The sequence below is a fragment of the Anthonomus grandis genome, chromosome 2, assembly GCF_022605725.1.
Source record: "Anthonomus grandis grandis chromosome 2, icAntGran1.3, whole genome shotgun sequence".
Taxonomy (NCBI): Eukaryota; Metazoa; Arthropoda; class Insecta; order Coleoptera; family Curculionidae; genus Anthonomus; species Anthonomus grandis.
This window is the reverse complement of record NC_065547.1, coordinates 16,271,710-16,299,032: the sequence shown is the minus strand read 5'-3', so window position 1 is coordinate 16,299,032 and position 27,323 is coordinate 16,271,710. Positions and strand designations below refer to the sequence as shown.

The window sequence follows — 27,323 nt, the reverse complement described above, 5'->3', positions numbered from 1 at the left end:
CACCTTTTCATCAATATCTTCAGTATCATAAATTTGATGCCAGGGTGCACCTTCTAGATCAATCTGAAAATTATCAAAGTTAATTCGTGTCAAAGGTCTGTAAGAAAACATATTGTCTTCCTTATTTAATTTATTTAGTTGTAGATTACAGTATGTTAAAAAATGATCCGATATATGTATATTTATAATACCAGAGTCAACTAAATTATCCGAATTATAGCATATTAGATCGAGGAGAGTTAACGAACCATTAAAGACTCTCGTTGGTTCAGAAATATACTGTTTTAAATCAAAAGTATCAAGAATACCATTTAAGTCATCAACCCTACTCGACTCCAACTTAAGCATGTCTACGTTAAAGTCCCCAAAACATAAAATTTTATCACATAATGTGTTAAGATTTATTAAAGTGTCCTCAAACATTGACAAAAATTCACTATAATTTCCCCTTGGCGGCCTATAAATAACTCCAACTATAATTATTTCATTCTCAATCTTTACTTTAACCCATAAATGCTCGATTGCATCAGCACACTCGCGATATATAATTGAGTAATTTAATGTGTTGTGGCTATATAAACCAACCCCACCACCCCTAGTGTATCGATCTTGCCTTTCAAAGTTGTAGTTTTCAATGAAAGTAGCCTGATCGTCAATGCCCTGAAACAACCAGCTCTCCGTTATGCCAATAACACCGTAGTCCTGGCCCGCCACATGATTCTTAAGAATATCAAAGTTATTAAGAAGTGATCTGACATTAACATGAGCAAACAACATAAATTCAACAAATTATAATATAAGTTATAAGGGAGTGGTAAGAAAAGGATCGGATGGGATATAATTATCCCATCCCATATTAGGATATATTTTTATATAATATTAAAACAAAGGAAAGCCTCCTAGGAGAAAAAAATAATCTAAAACCACTGTAGTGTAGTAAACGTTAATCCTACTTAAGTGCATCAAAACCAAACACTGACCAATCACATTAAACTAAACAATATCCAAATAATTTCTAGCCAAATTTATATTTTTCACAATTGTAGTTATTTTAATTAAGGTTTTTATATAAAACATTAAATTTATATTTATTTAGTTAAATACAAAAATAAGTTTGTAGTAACAGAAAAAAAGAAGAAAAATTTTATTATTTGCTAACATTTTTTTTCTTAAACATTTTCGCTGTTTTAAGATTTGCAGCCGTTTGTTAATATCGCGGAATGAGACTAGTACTGCCGGCGGCTGATCCTCTCGCGATCGATTTTTGGCAAAAACTCGGTAGGAATTTTTTATGTCGGACGGAGCAATGTTTATATTCATTTTTTTGGTAAAGAAATTAGAAACTTGCGTGTTAATATTTTCGCCTTCTGTGTACTGAAGTCCAAATATTCGGATGTTTTTATTGCGAGAAAACTGTTCCTGGTCATCGAGTGCCTTGCGCAGGCGATTGTTTTCTTTTTTTATTTTGGAGACTTCGTCATTAAGGGTAGAAATATTTTCCTTAATTTCTTTAAATTTGTCATTAAACATATCTCGAACAGTTTCAACGACCGTTCGAGAGATAGTCTTTCGAAAATCGTCGCTAAGCTTCTCGTTTAATATTTCTGTAATTAAACACCTTAGTTGATCCAGTTCCGCCTTCTTGAACACCATCTTGACAGATGTCAGTTTAGGACGTTTATTACTTTTAGTTTAAATTGCTTTTTCTATGTTATTATGGCACTATTGGAGCAAACTGTAATAGCACTCACTGCTGCTCAACATTAGTCATTCACAGAACATGTAGAACCGTTATATTTATTACTACAAACTGACAAATTTAGTAAAAAATTCACGGCCAGTGCTTTGCGGGTACGCTACTCTATCAGCGCCATCTCACTCCTCTCTTTTGACGTTGACGTTTGATTTTTTTAAATAGGTCGATTCGTTTTCGAGAAAATTAGAAAAATCTTTGTTTATCTTGATTTGTTCAGATAGAAAACAAAAACATGAAAATATCAGTTTTTATTTCAATAAGTGTTCAAAATGTTGCCCGTTTTTGGCCAAACAATGATAAACAATGAAGGCGATGTTCAAATTCCTAACGGACATTTTTAAAAACATGTTGTGGGATATCATGGCAGCTGTCGATGATGCGTTGACGAAGATCATCCAAACTTTCAGGTTGGGGAGTAAACACAATAGATTTCAAATGACCCCATAGAAAAAAGTCTAACGGCGTTATCAGGAGATCTAGCAGGCCATTCTATAGGCCCCCTTCCCCCTATCCATTTATCTGGAAACTCGTCGTCTAGCTATTGCCGAACGGGAAGAACATAGTGAGGAGGAGCGCCGTCTTGCTGGAAATATATTTCAGCCTCATCGAGTATAGGATTTCCATCATCATCGATTTGGTTTTCAATGGATTCAGTGATAAGCGGATTGATGGTATTTTCCAACATATCCAAATAAATATCTCCATTTAAATTTCCGTTAATAAATAATGGCCCAATCACTTTATTTCCTAAAATGCCTGCCCATACATATTTTTGATATTTCATAATTTCATAATTTTTTGAGGGTACTGGGTATGCCCTTCTACAAATGCATGAGAATTTTCATTGCTCTAATATCTACATTTATGCTTATTAACAAATCCATTTAGATAAAAAGTGCATTCATCGCTTAAGCAGATATTCTTTACATGAATAGTATTATCATTAATCGCTTCAGTCATTTTTTCACAAAACTCAACTCGCTTATCGAAATCGTCTTCGGTTAACTCTTGCAATATTTTCATTTTGAATAGATGAAATTTATGAAGTTTGGTAACTGTGTGAACAGAGCCTAATGAAATACCAGTAGCAGCAACAATTTTGCGTAATGAAGTATTAGGATTTATTCCAAAATGACCCAAAACTTCAACTTGAGCGGCTTCATCCAAAATTCGCCGATGATCACGTTTTTTATTTGCAACAGATCCAGTTTCAATAAACTTAGTAACAAGGTCCAAATACGCATACTATGTGAAGTCGCATATCTATGCGAAGTTATCTTCTCCGGATATCTGGCGCTAAACGTGACAGCAGTTTGCCGAGCACATTGATTTTGGGCACCATAAATTAGAATAATTTCCACTCTTTCGGCTAGTGTGTAAACCATTTTGGAAGTAAAATCTTCAATTTATCAAATAAATTTTCAGTATTCCAAGACTGTCACAAATGTAACAGCTATAAATAACTAAGCAGGTATAACAATAAACACAGTTCGCCCAGGATATCTGTGTTGATAAAAAGAATGTGGAAAAAAATTCAGGTTGTTAATTGGGTTTTTCATGTCTAATCTTCGGAATTGCTGTTTATGTTGGTAGTTTCCGTTTTAAATTATAAACGAATTGTAGTTTTGGCAAACCCTAACAGGCAACATTTTAAACACTTATTGAAATAAAAACGGATATTTTCATGTTTTTGTTTTCTATCTGAACAAATTAAGATAAACAAAGATTTTTCTAATTTTCTCGAAAACGAATCGACCGATTTAAAAAAATCAAACGTCAAAATAAAAGACTTCAACATTTAAAATTTTTAAGGGGATGATCCTGGGGGGCAGAGGGTGAAAGAGGATGAAGTAATTTTAGGCTAAAAAGTTGTCCCCCTTGACAAACCTTATGACGTATTTCGGCGTTTTTTTTTTAAACAGTGGTTTTCGATAAATCCGTGGTGAGAAGTTTCCAAATGAACACCCTGTATAAAAAATCATTTAGTTCAACCGATTATTAAACAAGTCGCCGATGGACAATTCCCGATTCTGCCGTATTTATCAAAAATTCTCAAATATTCATCAAAAGCAAAGCCGACCAGTATGTAACACTAGAAGAACCAACTCTAGTTCAAATTCATACAAATCGTAAAATAAAAGAAAACGACAAAACCTATTTCAACAACGTCCAACTAATAGAAGGAAAACTCTTGTTAATGCCAGAAATCCAAGACTATGAATTACAAAAATTAAAATCTTATCTTCAAGACTTATGTATTTAACTTCACCTGATATTAGTCTGTATCCAGCAAAGGATGATGATTCAAGATGCCAGAAGCTCAAACCTGGATCTACTCATTATTATTCAAATTATTCAAAAACCAAGACCTGAAGATTCAGAAATGGAGCAAACAAATTCCATTGTATTTACTTGAAAAGCTAACTCTTTACTATAAAGATAATACTATAAATTTTCAATGGCGTAGTTTACAAAGATATCCCCATGAGAATCACTCTTAGTTTTAAGTTCAGATCGGATTCTTAGTTTATAACCTGTTGCTTGATGTTATTTTGTCAGTCATACTTTTTAAAAATAAATAAATTACTTTTTAAACATTCGCACCATCGTTTAACGTTCATAATTACAGTAACTATAAAATAACCCATATTTTAGAACAGTGGCGTACATCTTAGGGGACAGAATGCTCTCAGAACAATGGAGAGATTGCTTAGAGAACATGGCAGAAAGACTAAGGAGGATGAGGTTGTATCTTAGGGAAGAGCTGGAGAGGCTCGGTGCCCCTGGTACTTGGCACCACATTACTAATCAAGTAGGAATTTTTTGCTTGACAGGTTATAATAGAAAACAAAATATTATTTAAAACACTAATAATATTTCAATTTATAATAGGCTTAAGTGAGCTGCACGTTGAGCACCTTAAAAAACAATACCACATCTATTTGCTACCCAATGGAAGGCTGAACGTAAGCGGCTTGAACCCGGACAATATAGGTTATGTTGCCAAAGCGATATGTGAGACGTTAAATATAATTCCACGCAGTTTTATTATAAAAATGAGTGTGTAAATTTGAATAAATGATTTTCACCTCTTTCTGCTATAAGTTTCTCTTTGCCAGGGAACCTCCCGTCGGATTTCTCCCTCAGTTGCCCTACCAGCTGCTTAAATTCAGCTCCTAAAGTTGATATAAGGTGCAGCCTGGAGTTACTATAAAACTCTTCTAAAAAGTTGGGATCTGAGGCCGTCTTTGTTGCTCTTGCGGGCTGCTTTGATATACTTGGTTCTTCTTCATCATCACTAAAATCAAACTTTAGCCGCAAATGTTATAATTTCTATTGATAATAAGACCTTTTAAAAATATTGACGTCAGAAGTTTCGCCTGTATTTTGCTCAGCTTTATTCGAAGGTTTTTCTACTACAGGGAAATTTAAGGCGGGTTGCAAACGCGATTGGTTCGTGTATAATAAATATCTTCTATAGTCAAGAAGCTTGTTTATGGATATGCTATCAGTTATCCAGGATGGCTTCACTATTGGAACGGGTCCTAGTTGCTTTATCTGGAAATGACACCAAATTTGTTTTTTTATAGGGTGTAAAGTAAAAAACTTCTTGTGTAGATCAATTTTCAATCTTACATCTCTATCTCAGTCCGAGGTATATTAAAAAATGGTAACTCAATGTTTCTCCATTGAGAGTCGTGAAACTACGTGAGAGACAATGCGGTCAACTCAGCGGATTTCACGCTAGATAACGCGAGTTTAAACCCCTTTTAGCGGACAGCGGATTTTTGAGAAGCATGACTACATAATTTAGCGATTTATCAAATATGTATATACATTTAATTTAATCAATTTTATCATATTTAGTAAAAATGACGAATAGTATTTTATACAAAGTGCCTAGTTTATTTAAGAAAACTGTGGGCCATTTTCACTTACTGATGACGTTGCTACACACAAAAAAATCCTATTCTATATTTAAAACTAAAGCCACTCTTGAAAAACATGATCTTGAAATAACTGTAATTATGTTTAAATCTAATGTAACAACATTGTGATAAGAACACCTTAATCTTATTTTCAAATGTACCTATGCTTGTCTTAAAATTTAAAGTAAATCATATTTTAAATCAAAATAAATTTGTAATGGTTCAAGAACAAGCTATATTTAACAGTAAATTGTAAGTTCCTGTTATTACAATTACATATAATGTTCTCACAAATATATTTTCAGTGCCTTCACACAAATATTTTTTTTTTCTGAAAAAAAAAATTAATTTTTTTCAAGTGGAAATAATTAACCTTTTTTGAAATGCACAACATATTAATTTAATTATATTTTCATTCTCTGCAAGATGTCAAATTATTTCACCCGATATTTTCTATACTTTGCGATATTTGCGATCCAGTTAAAGGTAAAATGGAAACATCATGTAGTAACACTTCGACCAATAGCAGAAGCGAGTAAATTTAATTTAGGCTCGATTTGATAGCTTCTCGATTTCCTTTTAAAATTGTTTGTTTAATGATTTGCCTTAAACGTAGTTAGTGATTTGTGATTTTAATGAGTGTTATTTGATCCCATCAATGCAACTAATACTTCAGAGGTTATGTGATAAAAACGAACTCAGTTTTGATTTGTCCGTTTACATTATTCTGGTTCTCTGTCCAAAGTGCTTAGTGATCCATAACACCGGTGTCGGTTACACTTTGCATGGCTGCGATTGCTATCAATCAAAATTGTGGATATTTTAATTGTGTTTCATATATGTAAGTCCATTATTTAGTAAGTGCGTAGGTACTATTTTTCTGATAAAATTAGTTTGTTGGAAAAATACCGGGTGTTCTAGAATTTTTAATATTTTTTGTTTTGGAATTTAAATTCTTTTTTAATTGGAAAGTTGTCATTCAGTCCACGTATATGTCGGCTGTACGTATTTTTCTAAGAATATTAAGATAAGGATTTGTTTTGATTAGTAATAGGCTTGGTATTAAGTTACTGTCACCGATCGGCGGTACGGCCGTCCATTAATTATTTTTATGAGTCTAGGTTCATGTTGATTTTTAGTGAAGTTTATTTAGAAATAAAATAAAGGACATGACTCAATATCTTTTAAGAGATATCAGGAGAGTGGAACGAAGCCGGGAATGAATGCTTGGAGAAGCATAAAGGAACAGAAAAGGCAGTCTCTTGAGAGAACTGATGATAGATAGACCGGCTTCGGATCACTAGTTCTTTCATTTTATTCGCGACGGTACTTTATACTGACGGCACGTTAGTTTATTCGTTTATTTAGTGTAATTGTGTGTAATTCGTGTTTATTTGTCAATATAGTAATTAAGAGTGTGTTTTCACGAATTACGAGTTTTACTTACTTATAACGAACATGTCCGCTGAAAATAATGAAAGTGAGTCTCCGACATCAGAAGTGGGATTAACGAGTCCACAATTGGCTGAAAATATCCTGACGAATCAGCCTAAAACGCAGACAAATATTCCAAGTAGTCAAGTGAAGTTGCTACCTAGAAAAATGATTGAAATGCAGAGCAAAATCAAAAATTGCAGATCCGGAGTTTGTTAAAATGCAAATGTTATCTGGCATTACGCTGGTGACTATTTTATCATGTGCGTTAAAAGGAGATGCAGCGGATTGGCTTATTCGCTCTAGACCTTTAGGCAAAACTTGGGCAGATATTCGCACAGAATTTTTATCGACGTTTTCAAAACCAGTTGACATTATGGACATGTTCGAGGAAGCAGTTCTTGGATGTCAGAGTGTTCCTAGGAATACAACGCTTTTGGACGAAGGACTGCACGTTTTACGCCTAGCAATGCACTTGCAGGCACAATGCAGGCCTTAGCAACATTGTTTGCCTGTCATGCTGTGGCAAACAGATCTGAATTCGGTCGTAAGCAATTGCAGGCGGATATACCAAAAGATCTAAAGAGTTTCTGCGTTGCATTAAGGGGCTCTACAGGTAAGCGGCCGGCGCTATTTCCAACTGATCATCATATTAGTTCGAAGCGTCGTGCCCTTACTCAGCCAGACAGGAAGGAATAATCATCATTCCTGGGCAAGTGTCGTGTTTGTGGCAAAATTGGACATTTAGGCTTATCAGTGCAAAATGAATGTGGCATCTGTGAATAGGCAGGTAGTGCACGATAGCAAAATCGTAAAGTCTGTTACGTGTTTTACTTGTGGAAAACCAGGGCATATTGCAACCAGTTGTCCTAATAAAGAGAAGCAAGCTTCTACTAGCAAACCTCGATATGAAGAAAGGCGGGTCAACTTGGTTGAGTATAGGTATTGCCGCAAGGACAAATGAAAGCCAAAAATGACTGATCTTGAATGAAAAAATGAATGACTGATCTTTGATTAAACATAGTGTTTCAGTTTTGTTAAATGGAAAATATAAAGACTGTATGCTATCTCTAAAGGGTTTGGGCGGGAATGCTATATTGTGTAATTTACAATTTATAGTATTGGATGAAATTCAAGATATTTTTCTTGAACTTGTTTTATGTGTAGTCCTTGATGAGTACTCTTCTTTGAGTTTCTTTTGATGTTATATTGGGCAGAGATTTAATAAGCCAAAACATCAGTGTTTGTTTTAGTAACAAGGGTTTAGTTTTGACTCGTGAAAAAAAAATGTTTTTATTTTCGAAAAAAAAAATAAAGTAAATTTAGAAAAAAAATGATACTGACGTTGAATTTTGTCCAACGTAGACCCTATCGTTTAGCTCCCGTTGAGCGTGAGATTGTGCGTTCTAGGGTTTCAGAGTTATTAGAGGCCAATATAATTAGAGGTTTTATCTATTTCGGCAGATGCCGGATTTTTATTCAATTTAAAAAAGTGCAAATTTCTTAAAACTGGAGTTCAGTACCTGAGGTATCTAGTTCGAGGTAGTGAGCTTCGTCCTAACACTGCCAAAATTTCTGCACTAAGTAATTTGCCAATTCTCAAAACTCCTACACAGGTTTGCCAGTTTTTAGGTTTGGCTTCGTAGTTTCGACAGTTTATGCCAAGTTTTTCTAAAACTGCAGCTCCTCTGTATGCTCTTACAAAAAAAAACTCGCAAAAATCTATTAAATTGTGTGACAATCACGAAGCTGCCCGGCAGACATTATTAAAACCTCTTACTTCTGAACCCGTGCTTTTTATTTATGGTCCAGATTTGTGTACCGAGTTGCACACAGATGCAAATTCTAAAGGCTACGGCGCTATTTTATTACAAAAGAAAGATGGTAAATTACGTGTGGTTGCGTATTTCAGTAAACGTACTTCTGATGTGGAATCAAGGTATCGTTCATATGAACTTGAAACATTAGCAGTCATAAACGCTGTTAAACATTTTAGGCATTATCTGTATGCGAAATATTTTACCGTTGTAACAGAATGTAATTCTTTAAAAGTTTCTAAAAAAAAAATAAAATTGATTTAACACCTAGTTCGGTGTTAGCTCGTTGGTGGGCATTTTTACAAAGCTTTGACTCTGACATTCAGTATCGTGAAGGTAATATAAATATATAAATAATTTCAAAGGTTTTTGAGGTCGCTGAATACGTTTTTAATGGTAAAAATACGATTTTACGACCTAAGTATGTAGTAAAATCTATGAAAAAAACGAGGTGTATGGATTCCTTTAGAGTACCTATCTATGCGCGCAACTTTCCGCCAATTCGATTTGCAGGTTGCCGCTCGCATAGTACAACATTCTGCGGCACAAATGAGATCGTTGCTCAGTTTTGTTTGTTTTAGAATTATATGCGGAGTGTTTTTAGTTTAGTTTGTTAAACTTATACTTATTATGTGTTATTTTCTACATATTAATTAAGATTTAGAAGTAATTCACATTGTGACGAATGTGGGCGATAAAATATTATCGTCGAAACCTTGTTTCAGCAGCTTACATGGAAGCATAATATGTACCCATATGGAGGAAACAGATGGCCGCCTCATGTTACACACCAAGGATATGGTGTCGTATGGTGCTAAACGTGTGGTGATTCAAAGCAATGACACTAATGTTCTAGTGCTGGCAGTTTCATTTTTTTTCGAATTGAAAAAGAATGGACTCGAGGAATTGTATTTACTTTTCGGGTCTGGGGTCATCGTCGATTTATCAGCATTCACGCCATTGCAGAAAATCTAGGAGAAGCAAAGTCAGTTGCTTTAAGGGGCTTCCATGCATATACTGGTTGCGACACGGTGTCTTATTTTGCAACCAAGGGAAAGCGCCTTATTTTGCAAGCCTGGGCTGCGTGGCAGGACGATTCAGCTACGAACGCATTTAAAAGACTGGCCTGGCCTTTGGACAATGAACCAGATGAAGAGCTTGTGGAAGCTTTGGAAAAATATACAGTAATCTTGTACGGTATGCGAGATGGAACATGTACAGGTGTGGATCAAGCTAGAAAGCATTTATTTGCAACCGAGCATAAGCACTTAAATGCCATCCCTCCAACACGTAGTGCACTTATTCCACACATCAAACGATCTGCCTACCACGCAGGTCACATCTGGGGCAGGTCTATTAAGGTTAAACCAGACTGTCCTCCTTCACCAACACTGTGGGGTTGGACCAAAGACAAGGGACAATTATACCGTTTTGGACACTTCTTCCAGAGGTTTAGAGTGTGTGTAGGGCACTTGACAATTGTGGTTGCACTAAAGGATGTGAAAGTCAACGGTGCAGCTGCCGTCAATACCAGCTGCCCTGCACTTTGGCATGTAAGAAGTGCAAAGGACAATGCCAAAACAAGAGGTTTCTAAGCCCTTGTGATAGTTTTTTTAATATTATTTATAATTATTATTCTTTTACTCGTAGCTTTAACAGTCCTGAGGCAGAAACCGATCCCAACCAACATGTCGACCTTTCGATTTTAATTTAAAAAAATATATTGATGTATATGAAAAATTATATTATAAAAATGAATGTATACTTAATACTTATTAAAATTATTACCTTAATATTATTTTTTTAAAATATACCCTCTGTTTCTCTTGCAACCATAGTTTTAATGGTTGCCAAAAATATAATAATTGTATTTACTACTACAATAATTTTCATACTAGTTGCTATATGGCTCAAAGGCATATTTAATCGCATTTTTATGCTCAAAAACGCATTCAGCGACCTCAAAAACCTATGAAATGATACCAAACACATTAACATTTGGAGATGTTGATAAATGTTACTTTTTTCGCCGCCATTTTGAAAAATGATATTGTCATAAGTATTGTAAAAATGATAAAAAGTAATTCGTCTGCCGGTGTTCATTGGTTTTATTCTATAACTAACGCTTTATTATTACTTTTGTTTTTAATTTACGTAAATTTGTTTTGTTTTCCTCTGTTTTACTATTTACTCTACTATTTTTTAGTTACGAATTATTAATTTAACATATTTTTATTTATTTTAATTTCTATTTGCTTCTCTTACTAATTCTTTTAATGAATTACACATGTCAGATACCTTTGGTAGTTTATTTAATAAAAAAGAAAACGTTTCTAATATCTTATTACCTAGTGGTTCAATTAATGTTGTGTAATGATTGTAAATGTTCTTTTGAGATCACAATAACACAATTTAAAGCTAAATTATGATTTTGAAACTAATATTGTTAAATTTATAGCTGACGCTCTATACGCATATTACTTAAAAAAAAGAACTAAAAAAAGTTATAATACTTATTTGTTTTATGTAAAGTCGTATCGCATCAGAAAATACACATAGGAGTTTATGGTTATTGTGGCCATTATTATTCTGAGACGTTTAAACTTGTTTGTCATTTAAGAAATTACAAATAAAAATTTAATTTTAAACATGCTGACTATTTGACTAGGCAAGTAAGAAACTGAAAGAACTTTATTAGGGACTCATTTTAGGGATAGTACTTCTTTATAAATAAAAATGAAAAATATTTTAAAACCTAATAATATTTTCAATTTGACAAGAAATTTGCAGGCAAATAAAAGTGATGGGGTCTATAAAAATATTACGTCGGAATTTTTATCACAACTTAATCGCAAATCTGATAATCGCTTTGATGTTTAATGGGTACCATCATCTGGAGTATATTCAGTTTACTGGCAAACATCTTACTGTATATTTTCAGCAAAAAACAAAATGACTTCTTAATATCCTCTATTCGGAAATCCAATAATAGAAAGGTCATTTTACATTTAGATGCCACTGGTAGTATTGTCCAACCTACCATGTTTCAGATAGCAAAGCGATTTTTTTTTAAAAACAGAATTTTGTATTTTATGGTAGGAGTAAGAGTAGGGTTCGCTAAAGAGGGAAATGAATGTGTATCTCCAGTTTTTAAAATGATTTGATCCCAGCGTGATCATATAACAATTCAAACTGGCTCAATAAATTTAATTTTTTTTTGATAAATATAGCGATTAGAAGAGAGATTTCGTGGGATTTTCGAGGGTATTTTGTAATATTATTAGATTCTAATTTTGATATTCTTACTCTTACCTTTGCTGAACAAAAGCTGTTGGAATTAATTTTTTTTTAATTGAAACACCCATTGTTTTAAAATACTGATTTGGAAAAAAATTTAACAGAATCACAAGAAACTAAGCAAACAAAAAACTCAATTTTTTTTTAAAAATCCTTATTTTATATTATTTTTTTAAATATTTTATTTTAATCCGAGAAATGGTTAATCTACAAATGTGCAATGGCGGTGTTAGCTTAGAACATTGAAAGGCTTTCAGAACATTGAAAGCCTTTCAATGTTCTAAGGGTGTTAGTAATTTAAATAATTTTTTTAATCCGACATTGTTATGGTATATTATTTAACATTACTTTTCTTACCTACCTCTTTGGTTATTTGTTCCTATTAGAGGTCGTTCCAGCAATGCCTAAGGCAAATATTATTTTAACTATATAAAAAATTATCTCTTGCATAAAGAGCTTCGAAAAAAACCTGTAGTAGATTCTGTAGAAATGTTAGAGAATATGTATTGTCCTGTCACAAGACTATAATGTTAGAAATAAATACAAAATCTTGCGCTGTAAATAAAAGGACAATTGAAATACCTGATGAAAAATGGTGCAAGCGAGTTCGAAAGAAAGATTTATACTATAAAGTATCAGGAAGTAGAAAAATACTAAGCCTTAAACAGTTCTCACATACACACATTAATTCTTCAATTGTCGAAAATACCGTAAAACGGGGTTACTTTGCAATGAGCAGGGAAACTTTGCACCGAACATGTAAAATTATATTTTCTGTAATCCTCCTCATAATTTTGTTCAGATATTTCTACTACCTCTAGAACACATAGGCAACATCGCAATACGTCACCAACACCCGCGCGAATATTCTCCTGGTCGCCAGTTGTTTATCAGCAACCGTCCGAGTATTAACCTAGAAATTCTATGATTTTCTGGCTTTGCAAAATCATACTGTGCAAAAAGTCCCAGAGTACAAAAATTGGTAAGTACACGTCTAAAGGCTTATACTATAACCGATTGCGATTTGTAGTTGTTAAAATAACGGGTTTAAACAAGGATAGCAATAAAAAAAACATTGTTTACATGTGCACTTATCACGTGGAATTGGGTATCCACCGCTCAAGTGGTGCAAAGTATCCCCTACTTGTCACATCCAAACTATTTTCATTCGCAAGAGTAAAAGTTAAATAGGTAAATGGTTTTCAGAAAATGCCCAGACGTTATAAAAGGAAACTGGGATCTCGCAGATATGCAGACTACTCAGAAGAAGATTTGAAGGCATGTTTGTTAGCAATACAAGATGGCATGAGCACAAGAGTTGCCGCTGAATCCTTTAACATTCCAAGGAGAACTATTTTTTACAAATTAAAAGGAACACACGCTAGAAAACCTGGATACCCATCAATATTCTCTTATGAAGAGGAAAGATTTCTCTACGTCAAGATCTTCTTGTAAACCAATTGAATGTGGGGTACCTCAAGGTTCCGTTTTGGGTCCCATGCTCTTTCTGCTGTTTATAAATGACCTGGCCAGCCTGAACATAAGCGGAAAAATCTGTCTTTTTGCTGATGATACTAGCCTCACATGGAGCAATCCGAATGCAATGGCACTACATACAACAATTTACAACGACTTGGTCTTCATTAAATCGTGGTGAGATTCCAATCGTTTATGCCTAAATCTCTCAAAAACTAAAGTCTTATCATATAAAACGGCCATTCCTCCATTTATTCTAAACAATACCAGCTTGGAAGTTGTTGAGTCTGTCAAGTTCTTGGGTCTTGTTGTGGACGGCTCTTTGAAATGGGATTTGCACATAGATACGTTATCTAAAAAACTAAGCTCGGCATGTTTTGCCATAAGATCAATCTCAAAAGAATTAGGCTTTTTCACGGCCAAAACAGTTTATTATGCTCTTTTTGAGTCACATCTTCGTTACGCCCTTCCATTCTGGGGTACATGCTGCAAGACCCAATTTAAGCGTATATTTAAATTTCAAAAGAGAGCGCTTCGCTACTTATTAGGACTTGATAGTAGAGCTCACTGCCAAGTAAATTTTAGAAAATATAAGATCCTTACTCTTCCCTCGTTATTTATATTTGAATCTATCTGCCTTATCCGCAAACATGTGTCGCAGATTCCAGAAAGACCATCCCACAGCTATTCACTAAGGAACGTTGATCATAATCTTCATCTGCCAATTCCACGGTCGGAATTAGTAAAGAACTCTATACTTTATGCAGCAATAAAAATGCACAACCATCTGCCTTAGTTATTTTCGCCATGCCCTAAAATCTTTACTACTGCAAAAAGCCCTATATACAGTAGAAGACTTTTCTAATATTTCCTTTTCAAGCACACACACTGGCGTTATTAGCTACCTATTATTCGCAAAATGTTTGCCTGCTTTTTTGTATGTTTTATTTTATTGCATGTTTTTTTTTAAACTAAGGTTTTTGACAATTTTATACATATAATTGTGTGTATATTTGTATATAAAAATTATTTTATTTATGTATTTCGACCAAATTGTACAATTTGATAATTTGTACAGTATTTTTGTTTTGTTGTGTACCTATTGACTTTGTGTGTATTTTGTCTGAGTATTTTTTTTATGTTTATTTGTTTATATTTGTTTTTTTTTCCTTTAGCTTTGTCGATAAAATGTAAATTTTCTGACAATAAAGCATTTTGATTTGATTTGATTTGAGATGTTTCGTACAATGCATTCATAGCCTTAGTGATTCTGATTTTCCTGTTACTGGAATGGAATTGCGACAAATAATCAAGAGCTATTTAAATCGCAAAGGAAAAAAAATAACTCGTTTTAGGGATAATGCTCCAGGTATCGATTGGGTCAAATCATTTTTAACTCGTTATAAGGACCTTACTACAAGGATAGCCTCGAACATAAAAAGAAGTAGAGCAGCACTCAATGCAAACCAAATGACTGAATACATAGAAAATCTAAAACAAACATTAACTGATGTAGAGCCGCATGCTATTTTTAATTATAGCGAGACAAACTTAACCGATGACCCCGGTCAAAAAAAGATATTAACTAAACGTGGTGTTAAGTATCCCGAACGAATTTGTAATTCCTCGAAGAGTAGTATTTCTCTTATGATTTGTGGAAATGCAGCTGGTGAGCTTCTACCTCCTTATGTGGTGTAGAAATCCAAGCATTTGTGAGACACCTGGACTGAAAATGGTCCCCCTGGTACGCGTTATGCAAATACTGCATCTGGTTGGTTCGAATCACAGACATTTGCAAATTGGTTTAGCACTCTCCTATTGCCCAGGCTTAAAAAAATTCAGGGAAAGAAGGTCGTTTTAGGAGACAATTTGTCTTCCCATATTAATGATGAAGTCCTCGATTTATGTCGAAGACACGACATTGATTTTGTATGTTTGCCACCGAACAGCACTCACGTTACACAACCGCTAGATGTCGCATTATTTGCCCCCATGAAAAGAGCCTGGAGAGGCATTTTATCTCAATATAAGGAAACTCATGTAGGGAGTAGATCAAATGTACTTGAGAAACAGCATTTTCCAATGCTTTTACGATCATTAATGGAAAAAATTCAAAAGAATAGCGCTGAGATATTAAAGTCGGGATTTAGGAAATGCGGTATCGTCCCTTGCGATGTAACTAAGCAACAACTAAGCAATCTAATATGACAACTGCTAGCGACACAAATAAATCAAGTTCGTCGGATATCGAAAACACTTTCATTAAGTATTTAGAAGATAAAAGACAGGAAGCCACACAGTTTAAGCCACGTAGGAAGAAGAAAATAACGGTTTCAGCAGGATACAGTATTGCCCATTCTGAAATTAGTTTAACAGATCTAACTGGAGCATCTACATCCACACCTCTTCAAGCTGTTGAACCAGAAATCGTAGATGATTCAGAGGAGGACATTGTTTTGGACGACCACTTTCCACTAGGCAGGGATTCATCAGATGATGAAATAAATGAGATGCAAGAGATGGAAGAAGAAAAAGAATTTAATGAAAAACTCGTCTCAGGTTCTCTTGGAACAAATATTGTCGAAAAAGTTAAAAACTCTGGATTAGATGATGTTAAAAAAGTTGTTGGTGAGTACGTTTTATTTTCCTATGAAGATCATGTTTATCCTGGAGTGATAACAGCAATAGAAAACGATGGAGCGATGATCAATGCTATGGCCAGATCGATAAAGTTTTGGAAATAGCCAGAAAGACGTGACGAAATATGGCATTCGTGGGGCAACGTAATTGGCTCCATTAGCCCTCCCAAGAAAATGTCCAAACGAGGATTGTACATTGTCCCAGAATGGGACAAATTGTGGTGGGATTAGTTTCAAACGTTGTATTTTTACTATGATAATGTTATAATAAAGTTTGTTCATTAAAATTGTAGCAATTTTCTTTACTTTTATGCTTGTTTCATAAATATATGTAGGTAGGTAGATTTAAATTCACAAAACTTGGCCCACGAACATTTTTTCGCATTTAATTAGTGCAAAGTTTGAAATAATAAGGGTTTTCTATGCACCAGCAAGCATTTAGTAGCCAAATATTAATAAAATATTGAGTGGTGCAAAGTATGACTTTTTTGGGGTATACTTTGCACCACTAATAAAACTAGGTTGTTCTCTTGATTAGGCAATATACGTAACAAATAGCTATAATCAGAGTTATATTACAACCTGCGAGTTATATTACAATCTTTCGAGTGACGTTACATCCTAACTAATAAAATAAAACTCTTAATTTTTTACCCGTAGCAACGGTGTTTTTTTTACCCTTCAAATGTCGAAAATATCGAATTTGGTCTATTCTTTTATCATAGTAAAAAAATTCTAGTTTTTTAAAATACGTCGGCTTTTTCAAAAGACATACATAGTAAGTATCTATAGATAGTGTTTATTCATTCTTAAAAAAGTCTTAATTTTTTACCCGTAGCAACGGTATTTTTTTACCCTCCAATTGTCGAATATACCGAATTTGGACTCTTCTTTTATCATAGTAAAATAATTATAGTTTTTTAAAATACGTCGGCTTTTTCAAAAGGCATATAAAGTAAGTATCTACAGACATTGTAGTATCATCCCCTAAGAAATCATAATTTTTTAACCCCCAGCAACGGTGTTTTTTTACCCTCCAATTGTCGAATATACCGAAATTAGACTCTTCTTTTATCATAGTAAAATAATTACAGTTTTTTAAAATTGGTCGACTTTCTCAAACGGTATATCCAGTAAGTTAGTAGAGATATTGGGTTATCTCTTCTCTCTATCTTAAAATTTCGACCATAACAACGGCGTTTTTCTGCTTTTTAAATAATAAACGACTTATATCGATTTTAAAATAATTTTTTTCCGATTAAATTTTACATAATTTTTTTAATTGTGCCGACATAACAAAATTAGTAAAGATGAATTTTGTGCGTTGAAAATGCATCTAATTTAAGTTATAATGCATCTAAAGTTTGGCATGTGTTGAGTAAACTATCAATTTTCATAAGCGCCGCTTCGACATCGCGCGCGTCCTCGTGGGCCGGCAAGTGCCGTTGCTCGTATTCCGTTGCTAACATTACTCCGGTTAGCTTTAGAGGGATTTTTTGAATGTGTGATATAGTTATTAAAATAAATTCTTTTTGCCTGTACCAAAAACTTTTTGTAAACACAACCATATTTTTCATATTTTATTAAGTCAAGTTCAGCCCTATTTTTATTTTAAATAGCAATCTTTTTGTTTTCGAAGAGACTTATTCCATTTAAGATCCAAGATCTACTTTTTTGTATTGTTTTTTAGTTTTTAAAGGAAATATTATATTTAAAGCTCTTAAAAAAGTATCCTTAAAGACACCATACCCAGTGTTAACCTCCGTGAATTGAACACATCACACCAATCTTCCTGCATTAAGAATTCTTTGAAACGTTTAGTTTTTGCATCTGAGTACACTTTCTTTTTTAGCCTCGCCTCTGAGGGTGTGTGCCTCAGAGGCGAGGTCAGGGGGTGAGCTTGGAGACTGGCAGAATCTCTCCCTCGTGATCAGATAAGGCTGTTGATTTTACTTCGCCTAAAAATGAATTATTAAAATTTATATAAATATGGTCTAAAAGTGTGGCACTGTTGTTTGTTATTCTAGTTGGCTGTTATATTTTTAGTGAGAAATTATAACTTTTCATTAGGTCATGAAGTTGCCTTTCCTTTGTTGAGTTCGTCAATAGACCAACATTGAAGTCTCCACAGATAATAATTTTATAATGGCAATATTTATTATTTATATAATTTAAAATATTGTTGATATTATTTATAAAAGCATGAAATTTTTCTGAATTTGTGCACGGAGACCTATACAAACAAATTACAACTATTTTTTCTTTACGTAAAACTGCTGCTGAATACTCAACTTTCCCCTCGACGCTTCTGCGGACTATTTCAGTCTCCTCCACTGCTTCGATCTGCTTGCTGCTCAGCACACAAGAACCACTATGTTCCATGTCTTTTCTTCCAAAGATGGACATCATAGAAAGAGGACCTACTTGCAGACCCAATTTTTCATCATCTGTGAACCAATGCTCAGTTAGGCACACTCTTTCTGGGTTTTTCATTTCCAGTAGCACTTCCATATCATGTTGCTTGTTTTTGAGACATTGAACATTTTGGTGAAACAGTAACAATGGCTTTTCAGATGTACCTTTGTTTAGATTTAAGTGTGTTTCGTATGAGGAACTGTCTCCTGTGTGTGCGGCAGTTTCCTCTTTTTCATAAAAAATTGAGAGACGAGAGCACCACTTCACACACTTCAGGAAAATGCCTCGCCAGCCTTTTCCTTAGGTCCTCTGGTTTTGTGGTTGCGCTTAATCTCGTTACATGCAGGTAAGCTACCTTTGGGATAGCATGTATCTCCGTTTCCGCCTCATTGTTTCCCACCATGCACCTAGCTCCTTCCTTTTTTTGTGGACCGTTTCCCACTGACCATTACTGCCATTATTTACTTCACTCAATTGCCGGATATTTTTTACTATATTATATGACTTCGCCTCCAGTATAGCCGCCCCAACAACTTTTGAAGATATAAAATTTGGACGACATCGTTTTGTGGGCCCCCATTTTGTTGCTGGTTGCCGTTTTCCCTCCTTGTCCCAGTGACAATGACAGCGTGGAAGTTTTTGTGACATTTGACGGGCTTGTCACAAATGGGGCATTTGAACTACCCCAACAGAGTTCCACTGTGTCGCTTGCCATGGGTGCTTGGCTTAAGTTTTTCAACGTCCACGTTGGTATAAATAGTACTGTTGACGTTAACAGCTAGATTTACGGATTTGCGGGGGTGGAATTTGGGGTTGAAGGGGGCATTGGTTTTATTTACCTTTTGGTTATGTTGGATTCTCCTTATCGGCATCGTCGAATTTCCTTCATACGCCGATATTACAGACTTCTGTAGGTCAACTGTATATTCCAAGGTTTGTGGTAATTTCTTGAATATATCGAGCTTGCGTTTGAGGTATTCGTTTTCCAATGACGTCATACCATTTTTCCCGCCATTCTGTAGATGTTTTTGGGACTCTAATTCCTCTAGAACATCAATTTTTCTCTGAAGCTCTTTTTGTTCTTCTTTGCAAGCTTCTTCTTGCGATTTTAATAATTTACTGCTTTGGCGACTTCGGCATCATGGGTGGCCTTGGCACACACTGCACAGTTTACCAAGTTTTTACTTCCACTAAACACCACTAACCCGGTAATCCTCAACGCGCACGATTGATGATAAACTCCCTTACAAGAAATACTTTTTGTTATAACTTTTTCCACATTTGACTTGCAATATTTCCATTTTTTCGCGTTAGCGTCCGCCGAATTATCCTCGACGGGCGCCATCTTGACAATAAATAAATCTGAAATCAGTTTATCACTGAAGAATCAAATTATACTATGCCTAACAATTTTCTATTAAAGACATTAAGTTTAAAAGCAAATTAAAATAATTTATTGACAACCTAAGACATTGCTGGATTTTACTACTATTATACAAAGTGTTCCCTTTCAAATGGTCAAAAATGCTAGAGTATATACAGAAACCATAAAGAAGTAGTTTGATATAAGACACCAATGGTCAGAAGTACCTCGTTTCCAAAATACAGGGTGTTGAAATTTTTCAAAAAAATCGATTTTTTTCCTTTGTATTAAAAATTTTGAATGAAACTTTTAGGCTTTAATGATAAGGTGGTGAGGCAACTTTTTAAGGAATTGCAGGTAGTTTGACCTGCCCAGGTACGGAGTTGCAGCACATACAGTATCGGACAAAATTAGAGAGACTCGACTACTTACGTCTTTTATGTAAGATAAAAATGATTAAATTCCTCTTTTTGTGCTGAAGGATGTTATGTTTTGAAGTAGTTTAAAAAGGCACTAAAATAAATTAAAAAAAAACATTTCTCAAGATTTATTAGGAAAAATAAAAAAATGCAAAAAATTGCGACAAAATTAGAGAGACTTATCCTTAAAGTACATTTATACCCTATACTAATGAAACTAACCTAATACTTTGTCCAGTACCCTTTATTCTGGATAACTTTTTCACATCTATTCGGCATCGATCCAATGAGATTCGAAATTACAGCCGGATCCATTGATTTCCAGGCATTCTCGATTTCTTCAAATAATTGAGCACGATTCCCGATGTTTTTAGTGCGAATCTTTTTCTCTATAATCTCCCAAAGATTTTCAATTGGGTTCAAGTCCGGCGATTGCAGTGGCCATTTTAAAACTTGAATTTTGTTAGTCAAAAACCATTCCTTCACAAGTTTGGCCGTATGTTTGGGGTCGTTATCGTGTTGGAACGTGAATCTTAGCGGCATTTCCCATTCGGCGTAAGGCAACATTACATCTTCCAGTATAGTCCGATACATAAATCTATCCATAGTGCCCTCAATTTTGTGGATAGGACCCATTCCATAACCCGAAAAACAACCCCAAACCATTAAATTGCCACCTCCGTGCTTCACAGTACCAGAAACATATTTTGGATCAAGCCTTTTGTTTGCTGGGCGATGTACGAACTGCGCTCCATCACTTCCAAAAATATTATATTTAGACTCGTCACTAAACAAAACCTTATTCCAGTCCTTAGCTGTCCAGTAACAGTGACGTGTTGCAAATAACATTCTAGCAGCTAAATTTTTTTTTGATAGATGGGGTTTTTTTGCTGGTCTCCTTCCAGGAAGCCCCGCCTCCACTAATCGCCGCTGCACAGTCCTGGAAGAAACCCCAGGCGCCTCCAATTCAGCCAAAATCTGTGTTGAAGATAGACGCGGATTATTCTGACTTAGTCGTTTAATTCTCCTGTCCAGCAGTACTGAGGTTTTTCTCTTGCGGCCACCTCTTTTAAGGTTTGTCACTCTTCCACGGAGCTGATAATTTTTTATTGTTCTGGAAACCATTTGTTTACTGACGTTGAATTGCTCTTTTATTAATTTTTGTGAGCGACCTGAGTTATAGGCTTCTATAATTTTTTCTTTTAGGTCTATAGAATAATGTTTACCACGAGGCATTGCTAATGATATTCTCAAACTAATAAACAGAAATTAAACTAATCGCGACTTCAGCGAAACTAAATACAAAATGAGTCTCTTTAATTCTGTCGCAGTAATTTTTTATCAATGTTAAAAACATTCTTTAAATAAATGTAAACATGAGCTATAAAAATGAATTGTTGATAATAGAATTCTTGTCAACTCCGGTATACACTGCTTAACAAATATTAATATTATTTCAAGTACAAAAAATTGGAGTTGGCAAATAGAGAAGTCTCTCTAATTTTGTCCGATACTGTATATGTTAATTTTTTTATAAGAAAAACAAGATACGCCACTGTTTTTCGATATATTTTGTTTATTTTTAATAAAACAAATTCCTTGCATTTTTGCGCTCCGACGCATCGTTTCGTGCAAAAAAATAAAATCGATACAAGGATCCTTTCAAACTTTTTTGTCACACCGAAAACTTAACTATCATTACAATAAAAAATAAATAATTTAACTAAACAATTAACAATTTAAATAAAAATAAATAAAAAGCAACTTAAAAAGAACAATTTAAAGAAAAAAAAAACAAATTAAACAATAAAAAATAATTCAAACCAAATGCTCAAAGTGTCCTCCATGCATTTTCACACATTTTCTGCACCTGTTGACCCAAGATGTACGCGAGCAAAGACCCCTGGATCGTTTTTCAGAAAGTCCGCAGCCTCCAAAACTCTAGCAACTAGGTCGTCTTTGTTGGTTACAGGTGTTGCGTAGATAAGCTGTTCCATGGCGCCCCAGACAAAAAAAGATGATGTCAGTTCAGGTGACCTTGCTGGCCAAGGGACTGGACTACCTCTACCAATCCACCTATTGTTGTAGGTTCTGATCTAGGAAAGCCCTTACGAGAGTACGAGCGAAATCCGCTGGACAGCCATCGTGCTGGAACCAGAGTTCTGTCTGATCTCTAATATTCTCTCTGACAACATTATTTGCAATTGGGTATGGTATCTTGATCTTCTGCAAAAATTGATTTCCGATCCGATCTCCTAAAAAAGTGACTCCCATACCGTAAAAATACGATAGTAGGTATGCACCGACACTAAACATAACATATACACACTTTGTTATTATTATTATTTATTTTATAGAGATTAGCATGAAAATCTGCCTAAAATTTTCGGGAAAAAAAAATAAAAATAATAAAATAAAGAACCCTGGTATGGATTTTATTTTTTTGCACCAAAACGGTGCGTCGGACCGCAAAAGGCAAGGGCTGTGTTTTGTTAAAAATAAAGAAAATATTCAGAAAAAAAATTTTTTTTTTTCAAAAAAACAGTGCCGTAGTTACACCCTCTGAATATTATAATTACATTGTTATATTTTGCTTAGATTAGTTTATGCCACATAATCACTTTAAACTTATAAATAAAGGAACAATTAAGTTTCAGCAGTCATTTTTGTAACTGTACTTGCTGTTAGTTGAAATAAAATTATTTTTTAAAATGTTGTTTTGTGAACCTAGAACAAAACTGGCACAGTCGGTAGGATACACCAAGAGGGATAATTGCATCGAGCAAATAAAATCGTAGCTTTTTGTTTTAACAATTCGTGGTGTATTCGAAATTTTGAAGAAATAAATTTCGCGATCGGTAGTTGCAGAAGGGCTCAACTGACTAGGGAAGACACGACCTATTCGCATTTGGTCAAGAACAAACATCGTCCAATCCAAATTGACAGGGAAGTTCGTCCTATTGGTGTGAAGTAAGGAACAAGCATCGTCCAACCCTCATAGATAGTTTTCCAGGGAGAGACACACATCGCTCATCCTATTGGTACCTATGAAGTTATTTGTTTTAACACTGTAAGTGATTTTTGATTTTTTGTTAATTTTGTGTTTAACGAGAAAGGAACGTATTGAATTTATTTAAGTTTAATTTATGTACTTGATACCGTGAGTTATTCTAATCCTTTTTTTGATTTAACTTTTATTTTTGTGTAGATTTTATTTGTCTATTTTGACATTTTTATAAACTTTAAAAATGCCGGAACCAAATTACCATTTAATTAAATACCAAGCTGACAACATACCATCTTTTGACGGTAATCCAAAACAAATAAATCGATTCATATCGGCTTGTGAAAATTTTCTTACGGCTCATAGAGATACAACAAATTTAATAGCCCCAATTAATACTTGTTTGTTTGACACCGTTTTCAATAAGTTAAATGGCAGAGCCGCCGACTTAGTAGCCTCCAGAGTAGAACTTACAAACTGGGAGCTTCTAAAGCAATCAATTATTTCAACTTTTGCGGATCAGAGATCGATTGATTGTATTGTTCAAGAAATCATCTGTTGTAGACCTAAAAATAACGAAACACCACAACAATTTGGGTTAAGGCTTCAAGATATTCGAAGCATACTATTCTCGAAAATTAACGTCTCAACAGACTCTAAAGAAATAAAACTTTTAAAAATAGCTGAATATTCCAACTCTTAAAAAGTTTTATCAACGGACTTAATTATCATATGCAATTAGTAGTTAGATTAAAATCTCCAAATACCCTTGAAGAGGCAATGAGTCTAGCCCAAGAGGAAGAAAATTTTACGAACTATAAAAATAAAAACTATGAATTTAAACCAACACAACCTCAAACATCATACTCAAACGCCCACACATCTAATCACAACCCAAATCCATTTAAACAGCAACAATTTAACAACCACCAGAGACATTTCGCTACTCCAAATCCCTTCAGAACACACAATAGATGCCAACAAAACCACAACCGTTTTCCTAACATACAAAACAGAAATTTCCACCCTGGTTATCCATTTAGACCACCACAGTTTAATGGCCAACCACAACATAATTTTAATTTCGGTAATCGAAATTATAACAATTTTAATCATAATAACAAGCGCCCAGCAACTTCCTCCGTAGTGAGACCCTATACTAATAACTTAGACAAAGTAGAACCCATGGACACTTCATTGGGAAATACCGCAATTCACAATGCCATTCAAACTCAAGGTAACCCGAAATTTACCCTCAATGAAGAACCTAATCAAACCAACCCTAAAATGACACCCCAATCTAGTAACAACTGTCACTGTCAACTGTCACTATAATAATAGCCAAGGTTATGACGAAGTTGACTATTATCCCCAAGAATATGACTATAATAATTATTATGACTATGACCCAACATTTTATGATTACGAACAATCATATGTAAATAATTCAAATAATGATGTCCAACCCGATAATTTTCAACCAAACGAAAATTTTACGGATACCCCAGAAGTCCACACCAGGACATAATTTTATTAAATACCGACACAAACTCCGACCTACCAATAATTTATCTACCAGAACTTAATGCAAAATTTTTGATAGATACAGGTAGCGGAAAAAGTTTTATCAGCCCCAATTTAGCCTATAAAATGTACCCCCACTCTATACAACGTGAACAATTTAATGTTAAAACAGCACATGCAACTTCAACGCATAATGAAGTCATGTTTATTCCCATTTTTAAGTCTTTTAATTCAAAAGAAAATCATAAATTCTATCTTTTTGATTTTTCCCCGAAATTTGATGGATTGTTAGGAATGGATTTTCTAACAAAAATAAGAGCAAATATAAATTTTAAAAATTCAACTCTTGAATCCCAAAGTGCAACCCTATCATTGCATTTTCGAAATCACAATTTATCGCCGAGACAAGTTTATCAGTGCAAACCGTGTAAAATTTCTATACCAGCGAGAACAAAGCAGGTAGTCAAGATACCAGTTAATTATTTTTCAGGCGTAGGCTTAATGCATTATTTTAATTTTGGACCTGCAGAAATGCCCGAAGCTTTAGTAAACATAAAAAACGCTTATGCATATACTACCATTGTTAATTCATCTGAAAAAAACATTTTGATCACATTGTTAGAACCCATTAAAGTAGAGCTTTTGCACGAACCTGATTTTAATTTTATAGAAAAAATGGAAACAGACACCGAACTTGACGAACATATGGACAATATACAAAAAGCTAATTTAAAAAACTTAAGGCTTAACCATTGTAACACCGAAGAGTATAAAACAATTAGGGATTTATGTTATGAATATCGAGATATTTTCTACTGTGAAAATACTCCTTTAACATTCACCAATCGAATAAAGCATAAAATAAATTTGACTAACGAAACCCCTATTTTTACAAAAACATACCGTTATCCATATGTACATAAAGCTGAAGTTCATTCTCAGATAAATAAAATGCTTAATAATGGCGTTATTCAAGAATCGATATCTCCATGGAGCAGCCCCATTTGGGTAGTTCCAAAAAAGTTAGACGCCACAGGTAAACGTAAATGGCGGATTGTCATAGACTATCGGCGCCTTAATGAAAAAACAATTGACGATAAATTTCCTTTACCCAATATTTCTGACATATTAGACAAGCTAGGGAAATCAAAATATTTTACGACATTAGACTTGAAAAATGGGTTCCATCAAATAGAAATGGACCCTAATGACACACAAAAAACAGCTTTCTCCACAGATACCGGACATTACGAATTTAAAAGAACGCCTTTTGGACTAAAAAATGCGCCCTCTTCTTTTCAAAGAGTTATGAACAATGTTTTGCGCGGATTTCAAAACGAAATTTGTGTCATTTATATGGATGACATCATCATATTTTCAACATCATTACAAGAACACATAAATAGACTAAAATCAGTTTCTGAAAGACTTAGGCAGGCAAACTTTAAAATTCAATTAGATAAAAGTGAATTTTTACATACAGAAGTCGCTTATTTAGGACACCAAATAACTAAAGACGGAGTAAAGCCAAATTCTGAAAAAGTAAACGCCGTAAAAAACTTTCCCATTCCTAAAACCCAGAAAGACATTAAATCCTAGGATTAGCAGGCTATTACCGACGTTTCATTAAAGACTTTGCTAAAATATGTAAACCATTGACATCTTGTTTAAAGAAAAATGCTAAGGTTGAACATTCACCCATCTTTTTAAAAGCATTTGATCACTTAAAAAATTTATTAATTAATGCCCCCATCTTAAAGTACCCGGATTTTTCCAAACCGTTTATTTTAACTACGGACGCCTCTAACGTAGCGTTAGGTGCGGTTTTATTTCAAGGGACGGTACCAAACGACCTTCCTATTGCATACGCGTCAAGAACTTTAAACAAAACCGAACAACGTTATAGTATAATCGAAAAGGAACTTTTAGGAATCGTATGGGCATGTAAATACTTTAGACCATATTTATACGGTCAAAAATTCACAATTTACACAGACCGTCGACCTTTAGTGTGGCTTACAAACTTAAAAGAACCAAATAGTAAACTTCTACTAAGTAGCGCTGGAAATGCAAATTAGAAGAAGACTTTTGAATACCAACGCAGACGCTCTTTCTCGAATTTCTTTAAACGCGATAGAGACACAGTCCAATATAAATAACCCAGGTTACATTGACATAGCTGAGTTTTTAAACGATGTAAACCAATTCGACCCCAATGCACTTGACCCAGAATCTGTAACAAATACTCTA

The 27,323-nt window shown here is 34.3% G+C and overlaps 1 protein-coding gene across 3 annotated transcripts in view; it reads right to left on the bottom strand.

The window, feature by feature from the left end:
- The window catches only part of LOC126733599 (DNA repair protein REV1), a 243,002-nt gene that overhangs the window by 168,076 nt on the left and 47,603 nt on the right, over positions 1–27,323 (bottom strand). For all 3 annotated transcript variants that reach the window (XM_050436962.1, XM_050436963.1, XM_050436965.1), the window contains exons 3-4: positions 5,106–5,314; positions 4,846–5,054 (exon numbers count right to left, since the gene is read on the bottom strand). In XM_050436962.1, the coding sequence (XP_050292919.1) occupies positions 4,846–5,054; positions 5,106–5,314 (418 nt within the window). The remainder of the gene's footprint in view (positions 1–4,845; positions 5,055–5,105; positions 5,315–27,323) is intronic.